Source organism: Camelus dromedarius, chromosome 17, assembly GCF_036321535.1.
Source record: "Camelus dromedarius isolate mCamDro1 chromosome 17, mCamDro1.pat, whole genome shotgun sequence".
Lineage (NCBI taxonomy): Eukaryota > Metazoa > Chordata > Mammalia > Artiodactyla > Camelidae > Camelus > Camelus dromedarius.
In genome coordinates this window covers 4,722,504-4,741,496 of record NC_087452.1, presented here as the reverse complement: position 1 = coordinate 4,741,496, position 18,993 = coordinate 4,722,504, and the positions used below count along the sequence as shown (strand labels likewise).

At 47.6% G+C, this 18,993-nt stretch overlaps 1 protein-coding gene across 2 annotated transcripts in view; it reads right to left on the bottom strand.

Annotated features, from left to right (window-relative positions):
• VGLL4 (vestigial like family member 4) overlaps positions 1–14,997 on the bottom strand; it is a 142,344-nt gene extending 127,347 nt beyond the window's left edge. Inside the window, exons 1-2 of one of the 2 annotated variants that reach the window (XM_064496256.1) lie at positions 14,858–14,997; positions 2,294–2,370 (exon numbers count right to left, since the gene is read on the bottom strand). In XM_064496256.1, coding sequence (XP_064352326.1) covers positions 2,294–2,357 — 64 coding nt within the window. In that variant the 5' untranslated portion in view covers positions 2,358–2,370; positions 14,858–14,997. Of the gene's footprint in view, positions 1–2,293; positions 2,371–13,772; positions 13,823–14,857 lie in introns of those variants that run through there. The other variant, XM_064496257.1, reaches the window with a different exon arrangement.
• Between the last annotated feature and the right edge of the window lie 3,996 nt (positions 14,998–18,993).

Genomic DNA, 18,993 nt, shown 5'->3' with positions numbered 1-18,993 from the left:
TCTCCTGAGAGGCTGCAAGTGCTATGTCTATAAACTGCATGCATTTTCACATCCTAACATTACTAGGTAACAGAAGATACAGCGAAGCAATCCATGGTTCTGCAGCTCTCCTCTCTTGCTGGTGGTGCACAGAGCACTACAGTAAAAAAAAAAAAAAAAGTTTCTCAAAAATGTTGCCTCCATGTTAATAATGACTACCGACATCTCTGGGCTTTTTTTTTTTTTTTTTTGCTCTTCTATAAATGTAAAAAATGATCCCGAGATGCTGACACCATTGCAGCGGGATTCCAGAATTATGCTAGCCTATTCCTAAACCAACTGGGAGCACCAGAGTCCAAAGAAGAACATTCCAGAATAAAGTCTCCCCCGTGATGCTTCTGGCCTTACATATGAATACATCCTTACTCTGTAAAACACTAATGCTGTGTTCAGCGCAGGAGAAGAGGAAGAACCCCTCTGCCCCTCGGCAGTGTCATTCTGTTTCCGTGGAAACTGCTCTCCAAAACCATAGGCTCCAAGGAGGCCCCGCGTCTGTCACATGCGCACCTAGTCTCCCCTTGGACACACTCAGCAGCCCTGAGAGTCTACATACAAGTAAGTTCTAAGCACCACGAAGGCAGGACAGCCCCCTTGTCCATCGATAAATGCCCCTTTCCCATCAGCATTCAGTCGCAGCTCGCAGAGCTGGTAACTACACAGGCCTCTGGCCTCCAACCTGAGCAGAGGGACCCTGCCGCTGGGCTCCAGGAAGGGACCTGGGCAGGCAGCAGCAAACGAGAAGCCTTTACTCTCTACCCTCAGGACACAAGAGCCACCGTGAGGTCATCATTCACTTTTCATTCGTAATAACACTGTTCTGTTTTACTGATCCTAACTACAAGGAGGCAGTACAAAACAGAGAAATTCATACTAGTGTCTTATTTTTTTTAAAACTTATAAATTAACTATATGAATGTTTAGTGAAACCTATTAGCTAGCTATTCAAGTCAGGAACGTGACTGCAATCTCAGAGGCAGAAAGGAGTTTCTGCTGCTCAGATAAAAGCCAACAACCCGAGCTGCCTCTCCCTAGCTCGGTGTCCTTGGGAGTAACATCCCTGAGTTCCTCAGGAAGGGGTAATTATACCTCCCAACAACCAAAAGCTAAATAAATGTAAATTATGTGAGGTTGGGAAACAAACTTTGATGGCTACCCCACCCAATCACTAGCGTCAAGATAATCTCGTGTGAGTGGCGGTGGGGAGGGGGGAGACACAGCGATAACCTAGAGGGCAGAGAGAGTCCTACCAGGGGGTCAACAAGGCCCAGGAGAGAATAGGGCCAGGCAGCTCCCCGCCCCCACCCCAGGAGCTGAGCGGAGGGTAAGCACTGTATACACAACAGCCCATTTCATCTGCACAGATACTTTGTCAGCAGGTAATGTTACCTCACATTACTAACGAGGAAACTGAGGCTTAGGCAAATGAAAGTCCTACCAGCGAGCAAAAAGGCAGACCTGACATCTTAAGGAACACGCACTTCAGCCGCCAGTTCATGGAGAACTGAACCGGAAAGCCGCTCATCTTCAGGACCTGAAGACGTGTAACAGCTCAACCTTGCAGACGTTTTTGGTTTTTTTAGTATTTTAGTGCTTAGAAAAAGAACTCTCAACCTTGCTTCCACATCCACAGCCACTCCTGCGAATACTGTTCAGCCGGCAATTTTAACTTTGAACAGGAACATTTAAAGACAAATATACCTTAGGACGAGCAGGAAAATCACTTTAACCCAGTGGCAAGTGACCTTCCAATGCCCCTGTTCTCTCTTTTGCCCCCTCCCCGTCGCGTTAGTGAATGCCTTCCCCCCACTATGTGCTCCCTCTCAGCTACGCAAATGGAATTTGCACCACTGTTTTCCAGTATATGTACTGCACCCTTCCAATGACATGAATGATCCTGGATGATTCTCTGCCTCTCTAGTTCTCTGCTGCTCAACTAGTCCATCAACCAACACATACTCATCTAAACTTCTAGAGACACATAAGGAGTATCTCCATTCCAGATCCCACGAGCGAGAGCCGCGAAGGAAACGACTTCCTGGAGTTAACAGCACAAGCCTTAGCATCCAGAGATAACGGTTAGAAAGACCTACATGTTCTGGCACTTGAAAACAAAGTTAAGGATGCCAAGCTGTTATCTCTGAAGAGGACAACCAAAATTAACAGCATAACCATGTGGAGAAACGCGAGATTTTATTATACTGCAGGGGACAAGGGGGCATCAGTCAAAGGCACTGAAAACAGACTCCTGACTTACGTTTTTCGTCATCCGCATGCACCAGGGACGCTGCCCTTGACAAAACATCCAGCGGTGTCTCCATTCCTGATTGGAGCCTAAAAGGAAAAAGAGAGGAAAAAAAAATTTTAATGGAATTCAAAAGACTCTTCTAGAAACCTGGTAGTTAACAAGCAGAATGATTCCTCCAACAAATGCAAATCACAATTCTGAAGATGAAACGCTTCCCACCCTGTGAGGAAATCCAAAGGACGCGGCTGGGGAACCCACAGAGAAAGGGGTTAAATTCCATTCTGTCTGCTCAGCCACACCTTGCCAATTCCAGGAGGCAGCTCAAGTCAGAACCAAAAGGAGGGGCGGTGTGAATATTCATGCTCATGGTCCTTGTGCTTATAAATGTTCATGCGCATGTGCAACAACATGCCCGCACAGACATCCCCAGTGAAAAACAGTCCTCAGAACAAAGGCTACCCTATGAACACAGCATTACTACCAGTCTGAGATTTTTGTTGTGGTGGTAGTTGCTGTCGGTTTGTGTTAACAAAAATTACTAAGACTGAGTCATTCTATTGTTTTGCCTCCTCAGCTGAGGCTGCATAACCGCGTGGCTTAAAACACGCAAGGTACTCAGGAGAAGTGTGTGAATTCCAATGGTGAGTGAAACAGTATTTTCAGCCCAACAGGAATCTTTAAAATGTCATGTTTTGTAGCTATCACCACCACCTATCACCGATTTATCTAGTGCCAGGTTTTTTAATAAACCTGGACTTTTATTTTTAATTCTATTTTCTTAAATGCAAGCATACCTAATAAAAGCAAACTCTGCAAAAGATTTCAAGATGGTGAAAAACCTATAGAAAATCAGGCCATTTTTACCCAGTTTTCCTTTTTGGATTATTGAAATATACACGTGCACACATTTATTAGGAAAACAGACACACCCTCTTAGCGCAACAACTGAGAAAAAATACCTTCTTAAGGGCACCTTTTAAAGACATTCGGAAGGGAGGGTATATCTCAGGGGCAGAGCGCGTGCTTAGCATGCACAAGGTCCTGGGTTCCATCCCCAGCACCTCCATTTAAAAATAAATAAGTAAATAAAAATAAACCTAATTACCTCCCCTCCAAAAAAGAAAAAAAAATTGCCACCTAAAATTTTTTCATTAATTTTTAAAATGGAAATAAGAAAAAAAAATCTGGAGGGCTTATGGAAAAAAATAGACACTCAGCACTTATCAAGCATTCTTCACCATTTACTGAGTACCTACTACGTGTGTGCCAGTTACAAGACGTAGCCAAGGGCTTTACAATATTCACACTTCAGGCCTCCAAGAAACACCAGCTCTTGATCTTGCCATGTGACTTCATTCAGTCAACATTAACAACTCCATACTAAGGCAGAAAAGTAAACAGAGCCCAGCCGTTGCCTTCAAAGAGCATTCAATTTGTACAGGAGACTTGCCCACAAGAAATCAAGTTTAAGGCAGTGTTTTTCCAAAGCGTTTTGCAGTAGATGTTCATATTTTGTAAGAAAATTTTTTCTCTGATACATAAGTTTGGGAAACACTAGACTCAACCAGATTAAGGAGTTTATTTGCCTTCCTGTGTTTCTGATATGTGGTTCTGCCTTCTGCGGGGGGCAAAGGCAGTGGGGAGCAGGGGTGCGTCCATCTGCTTGAAATCTCTCAAATTTCACTGGCCATTCTTTTAACCAGAAACAGCTCCAAGGGGACACTTAGGGAAATCGTGGATGGAGGCAAAATGTGCTCAGGGCCAAAACAGTGCTGTAAATAAAATCCTAGAGAAATACAAGTGAACCCTGAAGGTCTTCGTGGAGAAACAGGAGGTGAGTTGAGCTTCTGAAGAATGAATGTAAAAACAGAGAAGGTAAAAATGCAAGTAGAATCCATTCAAGAACAAGCAGCCTAAATCAGCTAGAAGAGAGTCAAAGGGGGACAGGAAGTGAGACACAGGGAGGCAGACGTGGACTGGAGCCACATCACAGGAGGACTGAGGGCTTTAACAGGATTTGGGCTGGATTTTGTAAGCATTAAGGAGTCACCGAAATAGCTGAGAAGAGAAAACACTTGGCCGTCCATGTGTTCTAGGAAAATGATTCTGGTAGCGCCATGCAGTCCCTTTCTACAGAAAAGGGAGCCGAAGGCAGGGGGACGATCTGGAAGACAGAGCGACTCGGCAGAAGGTGATCAGGGGCGCTGTATGGGGGCAGCGGAGAAAAGAGAAAACTGCAGACAGAAGTCACAGAGCTTGCAAGGTCTCAAGATGTCAGAGGAGAGTCCAAGGAGACTCTGAGTGACAGGGAGGACGGTGAGGACAGTGAGGTCATAAACCAACCAGTAAATTTCTTCTTTTTTCAGAGTCAAGGGCAGGGACGGGTGATAAGAAAAAACAGAGGCCCAAGGGAGAAAACTGAGTGACGTTCACAGTCCTGATCTCCTTTGTAAACTAGAAAAGACCATCTCCGACAATTAAGGATTTGGGAACTCGTTCAAAAGCAGAGAAAACAAAGAAAAGTCTGGAGCTCCCTGATGGGAAAAGGTTTGCTGAACTCCCAAGAACTCAGTTCCATTCTGTTCACGCAAGCCAGTTTCCTATCCAGGCAAGATTTGGGTTTAAGGTCTTTTCTTTTGATTAAGTAAATGCTGATAAGCATTCTACTCTGTAATGCAGTGTTTGGAGTCATAATTCCTTAAATTAATTGCCTCACCAAGCTGAAGGACAATCCTTTCAAAAATCTACATCCCAAAAGATACAACATTAACATAAGTCGTGAGTTATGCAAAGTATGTGCAGAAATAAAGTATTATGCAAAGAAGCAAAATATCAAAGCATAAAAATACCAAATGCCAAAGTAGACCCAGAATCCTGGCACACAGAAGACTAGGTATTTAAGTTTATTTACCCCAAGCAACTTACATTCAAAGTGGTGGGGAGATAAGCAATTAAGTGTTTAAGGTTCATCTGTAAGGCACTTGCCTTTGCAAACTTCTTAATGCAACCATCCAATCTTTATTACACAATTGAGTTCAGCAAAGTGTTCGGAAGAAGTCACAGAAAAAAATGAAGATATGATCCCTTAAGGAGTTACATACAGCCTTGTTCGTGAACAAGGATGGAAAAGGGTAACAAATTTAAGAGAATAAAAAAGAAAGTATAATTTCAGACTGAAATGTGCAGTGTGTGATAAGAGAGACCGGTGTCAGCTGAAGTGTTTACCTTGTGAACATCTGTGTGTGTAGTGTGTGAATGAGTATATGCGTGCTTTAAAAAGCCACTTCAAAGGTTGCATCCCCCACATCTCTCCCCAGGGCAGTCACTCTCCTCCCTGACCTCTCTTACTCACCTGGCTCACACTCTGAATATCTCCTGGGTGCAAGTGCCCTGTCTCATCCTTACATGTACAGTCCTGCTGGACCCACCGCCCGAGGGAAGGCACAGAGGCAGGAATGAGAACCCAGCAGGGAGACTGAGACCAGCCCGGTCAGGACTGAGAGTCCTGTTAAGGAGCAGTAGCAGCTGAGTCTGGGGGAGCACGGAGGTGGGTGGGTTAGGAAAGAGCCGAAGGCAGCCAGACAGGTTTACGCTCGGTGTGGCAGGCAAAGGGCCGTCCTGAGCCCCTGAGCAGGCGGGGAATGTGTTATTAAGGCTGTTTCAGTTTAGCAATTGTGGGGAGGATGGTCTGACCCGAAGGGGTGAAGGGAGGAGTCACTGGTGGTGGTTCAGTGAGCTCTGTGGGAACCAAGTGTGAGATACGGACAAGAGGGAGGCCCGAGGGTACAGGTGGGAGACGAGGACCAGGGGCTAGGCGTCATCTAGGCACAAAAGACCCAAGTAAAGGGGGCCGATCACAGTAATACAAGAAGAAAAGCCTTCTGGATTTTATGCCTTGGGGGATATCCACAGTCTTAAGAAACCCAATAAAACATGTGAGCAACGTGGGGGAAAAGGATGCTTCCAGTATTTGATGGACGGTCATGCTCCACTGAGAAGGAAATCAGCATAACGGTTAGGAGGGCGACCTTCAGACCAGCCGATGAGTCTGAACCAGACACTTCTCATCTGTGTGTTTCCTCGTCTGTAAAATGGGGATGCTGACACCACCTCCCTCATAAGGTGTTATGAGACGTGAACGGGCTCTCTATATATTAAGATAATTATTTCTCAAAACACACAAGAACATATTAAATAAACTGCAAACAGTGGTAAACCTACTGAAAAAGGGCACTGGCCACTACTTTAGATGGAGTAATCTGGGAAGATTTCTGAGATGAGAAACCTACAGGATGAGAGGAATTAGGCTGGTGGCGGGGAGGGAGGCGGGACAGACTGAAGCTGGACACGGAGACCTGGAGGGCTGCCGTGACCACGGCGCTGGGCCGGCGAGAGGACGGGAGGGGAGGCAGGGAAGCGGGTGCGGGCCAGGTCACGCAGGTTCCGCAGGGCGAGACAAAGCTAAGATCTTACGCAGCTCAGTGGAAAGTCCTTGAACGGTCTGAATGGTTCTAAACAGTGGGGAGACATGTCTGGTTTATTGTCTAACCTTTATGAACCATAAGTCACCTGCTACCTTTTGCAAAAGATTGTGCATCATCTGGAAAATATCTCTAAGGACCTCCCGATGATGTGCTCTCATTTCTGTGATAGTTTTTTTAATAACATCAATGATAACCAAAAGTATAATCAATCGAAATGCTGACACCTGGAACACAGTAACACCATTAATGGGAGAGGTATGCGGTTCTGGAAAAAGACATGAAGTCCATCTGTAAAGGTTCTACTCCACTGCAGCCCATTTCTGGCCTGTCCGTTCATCTGTTATCATGGCGGCTGTCAATTATGAACGTAGCTCATCATGGAGAGAACATGCATTTTGTTTTGTTGGGTTTTTTTTTTCCCCAAGCACTGGTCAGCATTTTCTCTGCCAGCCTCTAATTCCTTTCCTGAGACTCCCTCTTCCCCAATATGTTCTTCCAAATAGCTTAAGGTTGAGAATTAAGGAATAATAGGTATCACTTATAAAGCTACTAAAACTTAGGGACAACTGGTGCTAATGACAAGCTCAGCTCTAAATGTGAACACCACTATTTCGGGCTTCCACAAAAGACTGGGATTTTTTGCTCAACAAGAGAACAAAAGGGTCTATCTTGGGAATAGAATGATGGGGTGTATTAGATTTTTTTTTTTTTCCAGTCAAGGGAATTTCAAGATATGTTAGGAAAGTGTTCCAAGGAGATTTCCAAGGTGAGAGCTACATCTCCTTGGCTCTTCAAGTAACAGTGGCCAAATTACAGCTTAATTTAGGAACGAGTGAGAGAACATGGAACAGCTGTCTTGGCTCAAGGGGAAAACCAGTGGAGGTGGGGAGAGGCACACTGACACCTCCTGATGCTCCTGCCGATCTGTCACAGGCCAAAAACCCATCACCGGAAGACATCACTATCCTGGAATCATGACGGCATGTCCACCATGCAGATGCACATACTTCAGTATCGCTAATTCCTGCTTGCCCTGTTCCATCACTCCATCAGGACCACTACCTGAGCCAATCTAATTCGGCCTCAGCTAACAAAGTACAACTTAAGTCAAGCCTACACGTATGAAGTGTCACACCACGGCATGGTGGGGACGGGCCGTCCGGCCATCAGGAATTCAGAGGCTTTCACGGGGCATCTCCTATTTCTAGTAGACCCTGTATACAGGCGTTACAGAAGAGGAAAAGTCAACTCACTGCCCTGGAAGCAACTGACACGAATGTCAGCCATGCTGTGTTTGGTCTATGGTTGGCTGTGTGTCTCAGAGAGGACAACTGAAATGAAATTTCAGACCCAATTGTCACCAGATTCCAGTGGCCACACGCAAGCATAGCTCCAGGCAGACGTGAATTAAGCTCCCAGCCGTCTCTTCTCCACAGTGTGTCCAACTGATGCCCTACTCACTTCTTGCAAAACATTCTCTGTTAACACCCAATCTCCCATCATCTCTGCTCTTCTCGCTAAAAACCTCTTTTGTGTTAACCCTTTCTTCTCCCACTTTACCATCTGCTAAATCAGCAGAGCCAGGACTTCAGCATCAGAAAACCTAAGTTTGAGCCTTCCTGCAACAGGTTCACTCACTTATCACTCATCACGGAAAAGCCTAGTATGTTCTAGAGTTTGCTCTGAATCCCTAGCATGAATGGCGGGAGCCAGTCTATTAACCGCTCCAGGCCACAGTTCCCTCACTTCAAGAAAATGGTTAACCACACTGCCTACTTCCTGAGGTCACAGACTTGGAATGTGGATTGAATGATACAACATAAATGAAAACTTGTGAACTCATGAGAAACACGGGTTCCCATCCTGCCCCGACTGCCCGCTTACACAGCACATGCTTTCCGTAACACACTCGTGTAAATTACCTCACTGGATTCTCACTGTGAGTTGGCCAAAGAGGATTATTACATTTTCCTTAAAAAACCAAGGAGCCAACACTGCAAGTGACTTCCTGAAGAAGCGAAGACTAGAATCCAAGTCTCCTAACTCATCATCCAAAGCTGTTTTTACTGTTCTTGAGCTGATTTTCATAAAGACATTTTGGAGAAAAGCACAGTTGCTTTAGCTTATCTTAAAAAAAAAATAAGCAAATAATTAAAAAAAAAAAAATAAAGAATAGCTTCCAGCAGCGACTAGGACAAGACTTCTAGTCCTGTACTCTTTCCCCCACACCTTGACATACGTATGAGGCAATAATCTGATAATTTCTAAAGAAAGCAAAGGAAGACGAGCCCTCCCCTCCCAGGAACATGAAAACCAAGCCATATTTTACTTTCTTTGAAAGGAGACAGGCATGGGGTCCCATGAACAGTAACCCAGGCAAGGAAGAAGGCTCTCACACCGTCCACTGGTGACAGGGTGGGCAGACACAGGACTCCCGGGGGCCCCAGCAGCATGGGAATCCAACACATGCCCTGAGGGCTTCAGTCTCCAAGAACAGGTTCAGTATCAGAGGATGGTTTCGCCTTCGTCATGCTCCAGAAGAGCTGCTGTTAGACTCCAGTGCATACCTCTGAAGGCTCAGAGAACGATGCTTTAAAACGTTCACCTCGTTGTTTGTACTTCTCATGACCTTAAATTGTATGCCACACTCCTAAACAGAGCCAGCCGCTATTCAAAATACCCCTTCAGTGGTCACACTACCAAAGGACGGGCATAAACAGATGGAGCCGCTGCCCATCTGCCTTCCCTCATCCAGGCTGGTCCCGGGCATGGACCCATCTCACCATGACCTGAAGCATCCTACCAAGTTCAGTAGCAGAAGGACTTGGCCAACTTCCGCTTACATCCAGTTCCCTACTTCTACACAAATCATTCCTGAACATGCATTTGAAGGCCAGGTGTCTGAAATCTGAACAATACGTCTACACGTTCTATGCTTCCTTCCAGAGAATTAAAAATACATTTGTGTAAAGCCCTTAATAAGGCTTCTTTCAAGGGCTTGTCAACCTCAAATACGAACCCCAGGAATGTGAGCCAGCTCCATCGGCAGTCTTCTCACTGTCCTAGAAAATGAAAGAACTTGGTAAGCTGGTACAGGACGTACCCCTTCCAGAAAGGTTTAATGCCCCTCCCGTGAAACCTCTACAGGGCAGGAGGCAGGTCTATAAGCTGCGCGGCCTCTCATCCTCCAAAGTGGGACCCATTAGGTGTCAAGAACAAGGCAACCTCAGGTGCCTGCCCTCAACATAGCTCTGTCTCCTGCCCCACCTCCCATCACATCAGCGAGAGACTGAGGTCCCAGCTGGCTTTCGCTGAGTAAGGGGTACCACTCTGGGTGGAAACCCCTGCGTGAATGCTCACGTCAACCACATTAGGTTTTCTGTTGCTAAAATGGCCCAAGGCTTGACTCTATGGACCTCCTCAGCCTGGGGGTGGTAGGGACATGGCATTTAGTCACCTTGATGACCCTGGCAACAAGAGCTGACAGACAGTGACCAAAATTCTCAGCTTCTGTAATACAGTTTGGTATCCATGTGAGCTATGCAAACGCATGGACTGTATGAAAGCAACCACGTGCAGGCTGAGAGCCGCTATACAGACTTAAAGCTGCAAAACCAAATTTAGGTTACAGCATATTTTGTGATCTTTATGTGCGGCTGCCCAATGCTGGTGTCAAACTCTCACTGCTGGCTCAAGTCCACCCATCTCCCTAGAGTGCGCCCTGCAAAATGCTTATATAGGGGCATGGGTGGGGCTGAGGGGGCCACACCGACGCCACTGTGTCCGAGGAGGAAAAATACACTTCAAGTCTGGACTTTCTGAGTAGACTAGCAATTCCCACCACTTTTCAAAACTGTTGTCAAGTAAAAAATGCACTTTGCTTTTCTTTCTCGTATTTAAGCTATTGTGACTCTGTCTCTTCATTTTTAAGACCTCAACCTCCTACAGATCCTCACATGAAATAAAAGAAGCTCTTCGGCATTTTTAGTTGATTCTGGATATGCTTGTTCTTGCCATCTATTTTATGTGGATACTCAGAATCTCCTAGTCACAAATACTGAGGTGGCACATCCTCTCGGGGACCTTTTACCACCAAGAATGAGAGACGTGGGCTTGTATTATAGTCCAAGTTGGCAAACTTCCCATAAGACCCCAGTCTAAGTCCTCACTGTGCCAAAATCTCAACTCCCAGCCTCTCAGCAGCCTAGACAAAGTCTTCTTACCCACGACGCACTGCATCATCAGGGAGCTCTCTAGACACCGGTGTCAGTAACTATGGTTAATTCTCATCACTTGCGGTAGTTGTGTTCTACAGTCCCCGAGAACACTAAATTAGTGAATGCTGAACCACTGTGCCTGGGATGAAACTGCCTCAAGTATTGACCTGGGGATACATACACATTTTAGTGAGGAGGCAAATTCACAAATACGGGACTCCACGAAAAATGAGGATGGACTGTATCTGGTTATCAGACCGGAGGCAGGAGACCCAGGAAGCACATTCTATCAGGGTTTCCTCCTCTGCAAAAGGGCTATTACACTATATCCCAGGTGGAAAGAATTTTTTCTGATTTCAGCACCTCCTGAATCCACTCCTTCCTTCCCTACCTTGGCAATTAACACTATAAAGAATTGGCAGTCCAATTTCTAAGTCGCTGTGTTCCTCGTGTGTTTCACTGTGGACAGCCCCTCCCTGCCTACAGGCTCGGCATCTCTTTTCCTTGCTCTTACGCTCCCACATTAGACTCGATCAACTTCAGACAGGCTCCCGGGAAGAATCACAAATGAGCCTCAATTAACACACCTTTTAGAAACATCTGAACACACACAAAAACGGTCTCTTTCACAGGTCCTCACAGTTGCAACAGCTTGTTTAACACAAGCCATAAACAGACAACTTGATATGCTGAAATTGCCACACCATATCCCTTTTAGCTACATTAGAATTTTCCCAACATATTTGATTTTTACCTCCTAAACTTATGATTTATTATTTTATTAAGTCACATTCAAAATTGCAAAGCAACTTTTGCTATGGTTACTTTACTTCTTATTTCATTAAGGCAAACTAAAAGTTGTACAGCAGAACTATCCAGGAGAGAGATGCCTGGAAGAGACAAAGTAAAATCTTCCTTTGGGTTTGATTTGGCACCACCAGAGGCTGATGACAAGGCTGACTCCCTAAGGAGTTAAGAGGAATTTCCCACTACAGAACTCTCATTCAACAGACCATTTGAAAGTGAAAGTTTTCACTTCATAATTATCATTTTGTAAGAAGTGTTAAAATCTTCAGATACATAGTTCAGAATCAGTTGGGGGAAGTAGCAATGACTGTGTTTATGAAGCTCTTTCAAGTCTTCAAAGACTTTTATAAATAACATATTAATAAAATTCTTTTCAAAGCACATTATTCCCTGTAATTCCTGAAACTCTGTGATGTATCTGGTCGGATTTTACCATCCTCTTACAGAGGAAAATAAAGCACAAAGTAGAAATAAAATTTTCCAGTCACAAACTTAGTAGGTAACAGAGACAGAACTTGAACTCGTCTCCAAAAATGAGCCAGAGCTGCTTTGACTACAACATTCAGTTTTGGAGTGTAATCCACGGTTATTTATAGCAGAATTATCTTCTTAATTGTATTGTGTTTTGGTTAACATAAAAATTAGTTTCCATTCCCTTCCAAACAGAAAGCAAAGGCAAGCTGCCCAGAAGTGTGAAAAAACAGTGGTGGGGGAAATCAGCCTGGGATTAAAATTTTGCCAAAATTAAACAACAAATTGAGGGGTTTGCATCATTCCTACCAAGAGGGAGATGGCTTTTTCAGCCAGATGCAACAGGAAACAGAAAACAAACACACACACAAAACTGTCCTGAGTATAAGACAATAAACTTCTGAGTAAAGTATTTCTAAAACCCATTATTTAAATCCGAGCACTGAGATTTCGAGATAGAGAATAAACAACTCGTTCCAAGATCGCGCCCTCAGTACAGCCTGGAGGCGGTGACCCCTAAGCGCTCTTTAAACTACCCACGTTACTCCCCTCGGTCATGCGCAGACTTCACAAGCTGCAAGCAGGAAACAATGAACATTACAAGTGTGTGGACTCGGAGGCTGGAGCAAACAGTTAATGTTTGGTATGCTAAAATGGAACGCAAAACTGACCTTCAAATACCAATCGGAAAATTAACATTTATGGTTTTTGTCTTTGAACGTTCAGAGGAAACAGATGCGAGCCTTCATTTTCAAGGGAGGCTTGGGTTTGGAAAATAGATACTCAAACTCTACAGGCCGGGAGATAGTACGTTTCAGAGGGGCAAACAGCTGCTGATAAAAACTAGAAGACCCACCCCCACCTCGCCGCCAGGCTCCTGGTTCTTATTAACCGCAGTAAAGGAAATGCAACTAGCAAACATACAGCACTAATGATCAAAGTGAAACCGATTTTTTTTAAATTATCTGGCTTAAACAGACGAACACATGCCAGTAAGCGCATAAAGACTAACAGCCCCAGCAAGTACTGTCATCCTAACCTAAGACCTTTAGGTCTCGCTGTGATGAATCAAACGAGACTTTAAGCAAAACAAAAAAGGAAAAGACCTTTGCTTTCAGCGAGGCCTGCGCTTGGTGCAGAAAGAGTGTGTGGCGTTGTTTTGGGGAGGGGGCAGGAAGTATGTAGAGAGAAAAGAGACGGTCCCAGCGGCCCGTCCTCGGCCCTCTCCCGCGGTCCCGCTCCACAGCTGTCCTTTGCCGCCGGCCAGGACCAAGGGGCGGCAGGACGCCGGCCCGGCGCCTCAGACTCCCGGGGCACTTTCCACCTCAGACGCTGGACCTCTCCCTCCGGGAGCCCTGGCGCTTCAGTTCCCACCGGGAGCCTCAAGTTACGCGGCAAGAACAAGCCGCCCCATCCTTCCCGAAGGACGCTCCCGTCCCATTCCGAGTCAGCCCACCCGTGAGCTCCCCGCAGGCCAGCCCTCGCTCGGCCCGGTCCTCCCGCACTCACCGCCGGGCGGCTCTGGGCGCGCCCGCCTCGGGCCGACCGGGCCCGGAGGAGGGCAGACACGGGGGCGGGACTGCCGGGCGCGTGGGGCCGGGCGCACTCCGGGGGCGCGCCGACGCGCAGGCGCGCTCGCGCCCGCACCCCGGCACCGACGCCCCCCTCCAAACACCCACACGCACACGCGGGCGGCGCGCGCCGAGCCGGCTCCGAGGCGGACGCGAGCGCGGGAGCGCGAGGAATCCCTGGAATGAGGCGCCGCCCGCCAGCACCCGGGCTCAGCCGGGCTCCTCAGGGCCCGCCAGGCCACGCCCCCGGGTCCGCCCCTCCCGCCCAGCAGGTGGGGCCCGAGCCCAGGTGAGCCGGCTGGGAGGCGGGGGCGGGGCCTCGCGCGCCCGAGTGAGGCTCGTTTCCCCTCCCCCGCCCGCCGCGCGCCGGGCGGCAGCTCGCACCTACCCCGTGGGTGCCGAGGCGCTCTGGCGGCCCGCGTCTGCGGAGGGCCCGGGGTGCGTCCGACCCCGGAGCAGGCGCCGGCCCCGGGGAGCGAGTGACCTGGCGCACGCTGTGTGTACCAGCCCCTGACACACACCGTACCCCAAAGGCCCAGGCAGCGGAAACACACCTTCGGTGCACAAGCATGAACACGAACCTCTCGTGCGCGCCCCGGTGCCCGCCGCTGCGGGCCAGGCACGGCCCCCACGCGCACACAGTAGGTTCACACACCGGGTGGACACAGCACAGGAGACCACGACGTCCACGGTCGAGCCAGACTCCGTACCCGCTGGACCTGCGGCCCCTGAATCGCCACGCAGCCGGCCAAGCGCCCGCGCATTCGAGCCGGCCCTGAGGCACCTCGCTGCTCTCCGCTCCCGACCCACACGCGTTCCCGCCTCTCACGCCGACCCGCTCGGGAAGCGCGCCCAGGGGGCGCGTTCACCCCGGCTCAGGGGCAGGACCGCCGCGCACGTCGGCGCCGCCAGCCTCCCCCGGCTCCGCGCTCCGCGGGCTGCCGACCTGGGGCACTGCCTCGCCCGCCCGGGAGCCGCACACACCCAGCCACTCGGCACCGACAGGCCGGCGGCCACGCGTACCTGAAGGGACGGGTCGCGCTTGCTTGGGGAGGTGTGTGCTCAGGTGCCACGGCGATCAGAACGGCCGCTGCAGTCCAGGGCACTCAGACGCCGCTCGGCTGCCTCCCATTACAGCCTTTTACACTCCACACACACACACACACACATACACACACCAGGCGCTCGGCAGCGTTTTTCCTCCCCCTCCCTCGCCCCGAGGAGGAAGTCCTAGTAAATCAAAACAGTGTGGAAGGGAGGGAACAGAGGAGGAAGGCAGGGAGATCAGAGTGGAAAGAGTCCCCTCCAGCCGCTCACACCCCAGTGTTTGCTGTGTTTGGCAAACTCCTGAAGTCCACAACCCGGTCGGCTCCGAAGTGTGCCCGGGGAGGGGCAGAGCGGAGGAGGTGAAACATTTCTAGTTGGTGCAGGTTCTTGTTACAGCGGCAGCGTAGACATGTGACCACGAAAAGAAAAGCCCTGTCTTTAATATTTTACTGTCATTCTCCGGCGATTTCGGGGTGGGGGTGGGAGGGGTGGAGGCCTGATCCTCCCGGTCCCGGGCAGCCCTTGCCGCGTTGTTTCCCCCATACTGCCACAATTAAGAAAAACATTTGCTTAACATATCCAGCCGCTAACTTCATAAAATAAATAGTCAGGGACTGGACTTCCTCTGGGTTGCTTTAGACGGCTTCGTGTTGCTTGCCTTCTGGCTGTTCTCAAACCTCAGTCATTAGGAGCGCCTACTCCGGGGCTTTCCCTGGGAGAGGGCTCTGTGCAGAGGAATGACAACAAAAACAAATACCAGCTTCCATTCGTGCTGGCGGTGGGGGTGGGCGGAATGCTTTGCAGTTTTCAAGCTGTGTCCCCATCTATTACCTCATCCTATTACCTCATTTGATCTTCCCCGAGGTTGGGTAGCAGGACAGGTTCCATTTAACAGTGAGATTAGGTTTACCTAAGCCGGACAGAGTCATTGCCTGAACCAGAGCCCCCGTCTTGCGGTCCCTTGTGAAAGGCCCTCTCCTGCCCTCCGCACAGGGCTGCTGTACATAGGGTCACCCAAGTGATGTGTTGACCTAAGCATAACTGCTCCTGCTCTCCTGGTTATCGGATTGAAATTCACAGATTAAAGCTGGGAAGGCTCCCAGTCTTCCCAAAGATATCTTCACTTAGACTCCATTTTAGTTCATCAACAGTCTCAGATGAAGGAAAAAGTTCTGAGGAAGATGATAGAGGAGGTTTGCATCCTGCTGAACTAGGACAGAGAGGGAGGAAAGAGTGAGGACTGCTAGGGCAGATTTCAGGAAGTGTGACAAAACAAAAACAGGGCTGTGGATTTGGACAGACCTGGATCTGAATCCAAACCCCACCTCTGCCACTTACAGGACTCCAGGCACATTATCAAGCCGAGGTTTCTCACCTGTAGAACAGAGACAATTACTCTGACACAGGGACTAAAGACCAGGCAGAGTATTTGGGAACATTCACGTCTCCCTCCTTCTCTCTTCCTGCCTAAAATTCAGTCTTGCTGGGGCACCTTATAAACATAGGGCCACCTTAATCATGGAGGGATAGGAAAATGATTTGCCCGGATGATGCAAATGAGTAATGATAACAATATCAATGCAACTGCACATTTATAAAACGGCTCTGGGGTTTACAAAGTGTTCCCACATATCATTATCTCATTTGATCTGTATGACAACTCTGCCACTTGTGTGCTGCTAAATAATTTCCATTCGGGGTCAGTGTGGAGGTCCTAAAGCTGCCTCTTTAATTTCCATCACTGCTTAGAGAGAGCTGTACTCTGCCAATAAATCTTGGGGACAGAGGGCCTTTTCTCATGGATGTGACCAGTCTTCGACCTTTCCAGGGATTAATCTCACTGCTTCCCTTACATCAGCATTAGTGTGACTTTGCCCTGGCAACATCCAAGCAGGGTTTTTTTTTTTAGTCTGAGTGTCTTGATCATGCAGATGCCAGACACACTCAAGCTAAGAAAAAACCGTGCTGTCGAGATCAAGGTGCACTGGAAGTAGAGTGGGGCACAGACTATCCACACAAGAGAATGCTAGCAGCCTAAACAAGCAACTTGTGGTGGCCTGCAACAATGAGATGAATCTTGACAATATTAAGTGAAAAAAAGCAAGTCCCAAAAGATTACATACAGCATAATAACCTATTTGCAATGTTACAGATGCATGAAAAATAATTGTGGTAGCACATACACCTGCAATAAGACTATATTAAAAAGAAGTAAGGGAAAGATTATTGGAGGATTCAGAATGATGGGTACCTGTGGAAGGGAATTGCATGGGTGTAGAGTGGATGGAAGGGAACCATTGGTTAGATGTAGATAATTGTCAAAGTCTTAGTTTTTCGTCGCTATTAAAATTAACTACTTAAGTGAAAGTTGCACAACAATGTGAATGTCACTATACACTTAAAATGGTTAAAAATAGTCAATTTTATGTTGTGTATATTTTACAACAATAACTATATATGTATGTAAGAAGGTAAAGGGAAAAAAACTGGGCAAATTTCTAAAAACAAAAACAAAAAAGTACTTAGGTAACCAAAAAAATTAAAGCAGGCTGTACACGGACCACTGATAAGAATGTGTTTCAAACCAAGGATCTGATAAACACACCAGAAGTTTATTTTAAAAAAATAATCAAAAAGGTGGGTGCATGGAGACAGAAGAAATAAGACAGTCCTTGAATTGATCATAGGTGAGCCACTGATGGCTACAGGGGGTTTGTTGCAGTGTTCTTATAGTGTCTTATACTTTTGCATATATTTGAAATTTTCTAAGTTAAAAGATAAAAAAAATTAGAAGGGAAAGAAAGAACAGGAAAACGATGCTCTAGGAACCATCATTCTGTCTCCTCCATGGGCCACAAAATCGTTAACCAATCTCCCTCTCTGTTTCTCTGTGGGTTTGTGAAGTCCAGCATGGTCCAATGGTAAGAAGGAGGGGAGGAGAGGCAGAATGGCAGGGCAGAGAACACAGCTGTCAGCATCAAGACCAGGATGTTGGCATCAAGACTGATATAACCCATGCAACACACGGCAAGGCCCTCTGGGGTTCAGTTAAGAATAAGGTCTTTAACTCTCCATTTGTTCCTCACGGTTGTTTAAGGCTCCAGTTAGTGAGTCTTGTAAAAACCATTTTCTTTTCCACACCACGTTCCCAATAAGTAGTTTATTTTTCAGTTTTTCCCACGCTGTCATACTCCACAGGGGTCGTAAGGCAAACCCCAGCGGCTGCCAATCTGAAATGCTCACAGTGCACAGGGACTCAGTGTTCCAGATGCTCTAACGTGTCCAGGAAGAGTCTTTCTCTACCATGTCCCTCTGCTTATAACGTGCTCTCGGGAATCTCTCCCGTGCTTCCTTTCTTCAGTCCAGCCCATTCCACAGACAGCACAGATGTGGGTTCTGGTTCAGACCCAGACTCGGCTCTCTAGGTGACAGTGTGAGCCCATGGAAGCCGGTCTGCACCTCTGCAGCTCAGCCTCCACTTCCAGGAGGAGCTTAGACCAGATCAGGTTCTGCAGACAGGTTTCACCTTGAGCACCAGCTCTGCCCGGAGCCGTCTCTTAAGAAGGCCTCTGAAGCCACAGTTGAGGTTCAGTGAAAAAAGATTGTCAGGATTGATTAGTAATGGTCTGCTCTGGGTGGGGGAGAGGAACCGGTGAATCACATGTTTGCCGTTTTCGATCTAGACGAGCTCTAAAAATTCCTTCTAGCAATACCGTCTCTCTGTTCTCATGGAGAACAGGTGAATTGTTACTTCTCTGGGGCCACATAACATAACCAGTGGAAAACTCAAATAATCTTATTTCAGTGACAGAGTACAGAATAAGAAATAACCTGAAATAACAGTGAAACCTAACACTTAGCGAGCCCTCATGACGGCCCAGGCACTGTTCTTAGCGCTTTAAAACAATTATCTAATTGAAACCTCACAACAGCCCTAGGAGGCGCCGCCTGTAAACATCCCTATTAAGCAAATGAAGAAACTGAAGCCCAGAGAGGTTAAGCAACTCGTCTGAGGTCTTACAGATAATAAGGTGGAACTAGAATTGACCCATGGCGGTCTGACCCTGGAGTCCACGTGCTTATCCTGTCACCCCCACATCAGCACCCCGGGG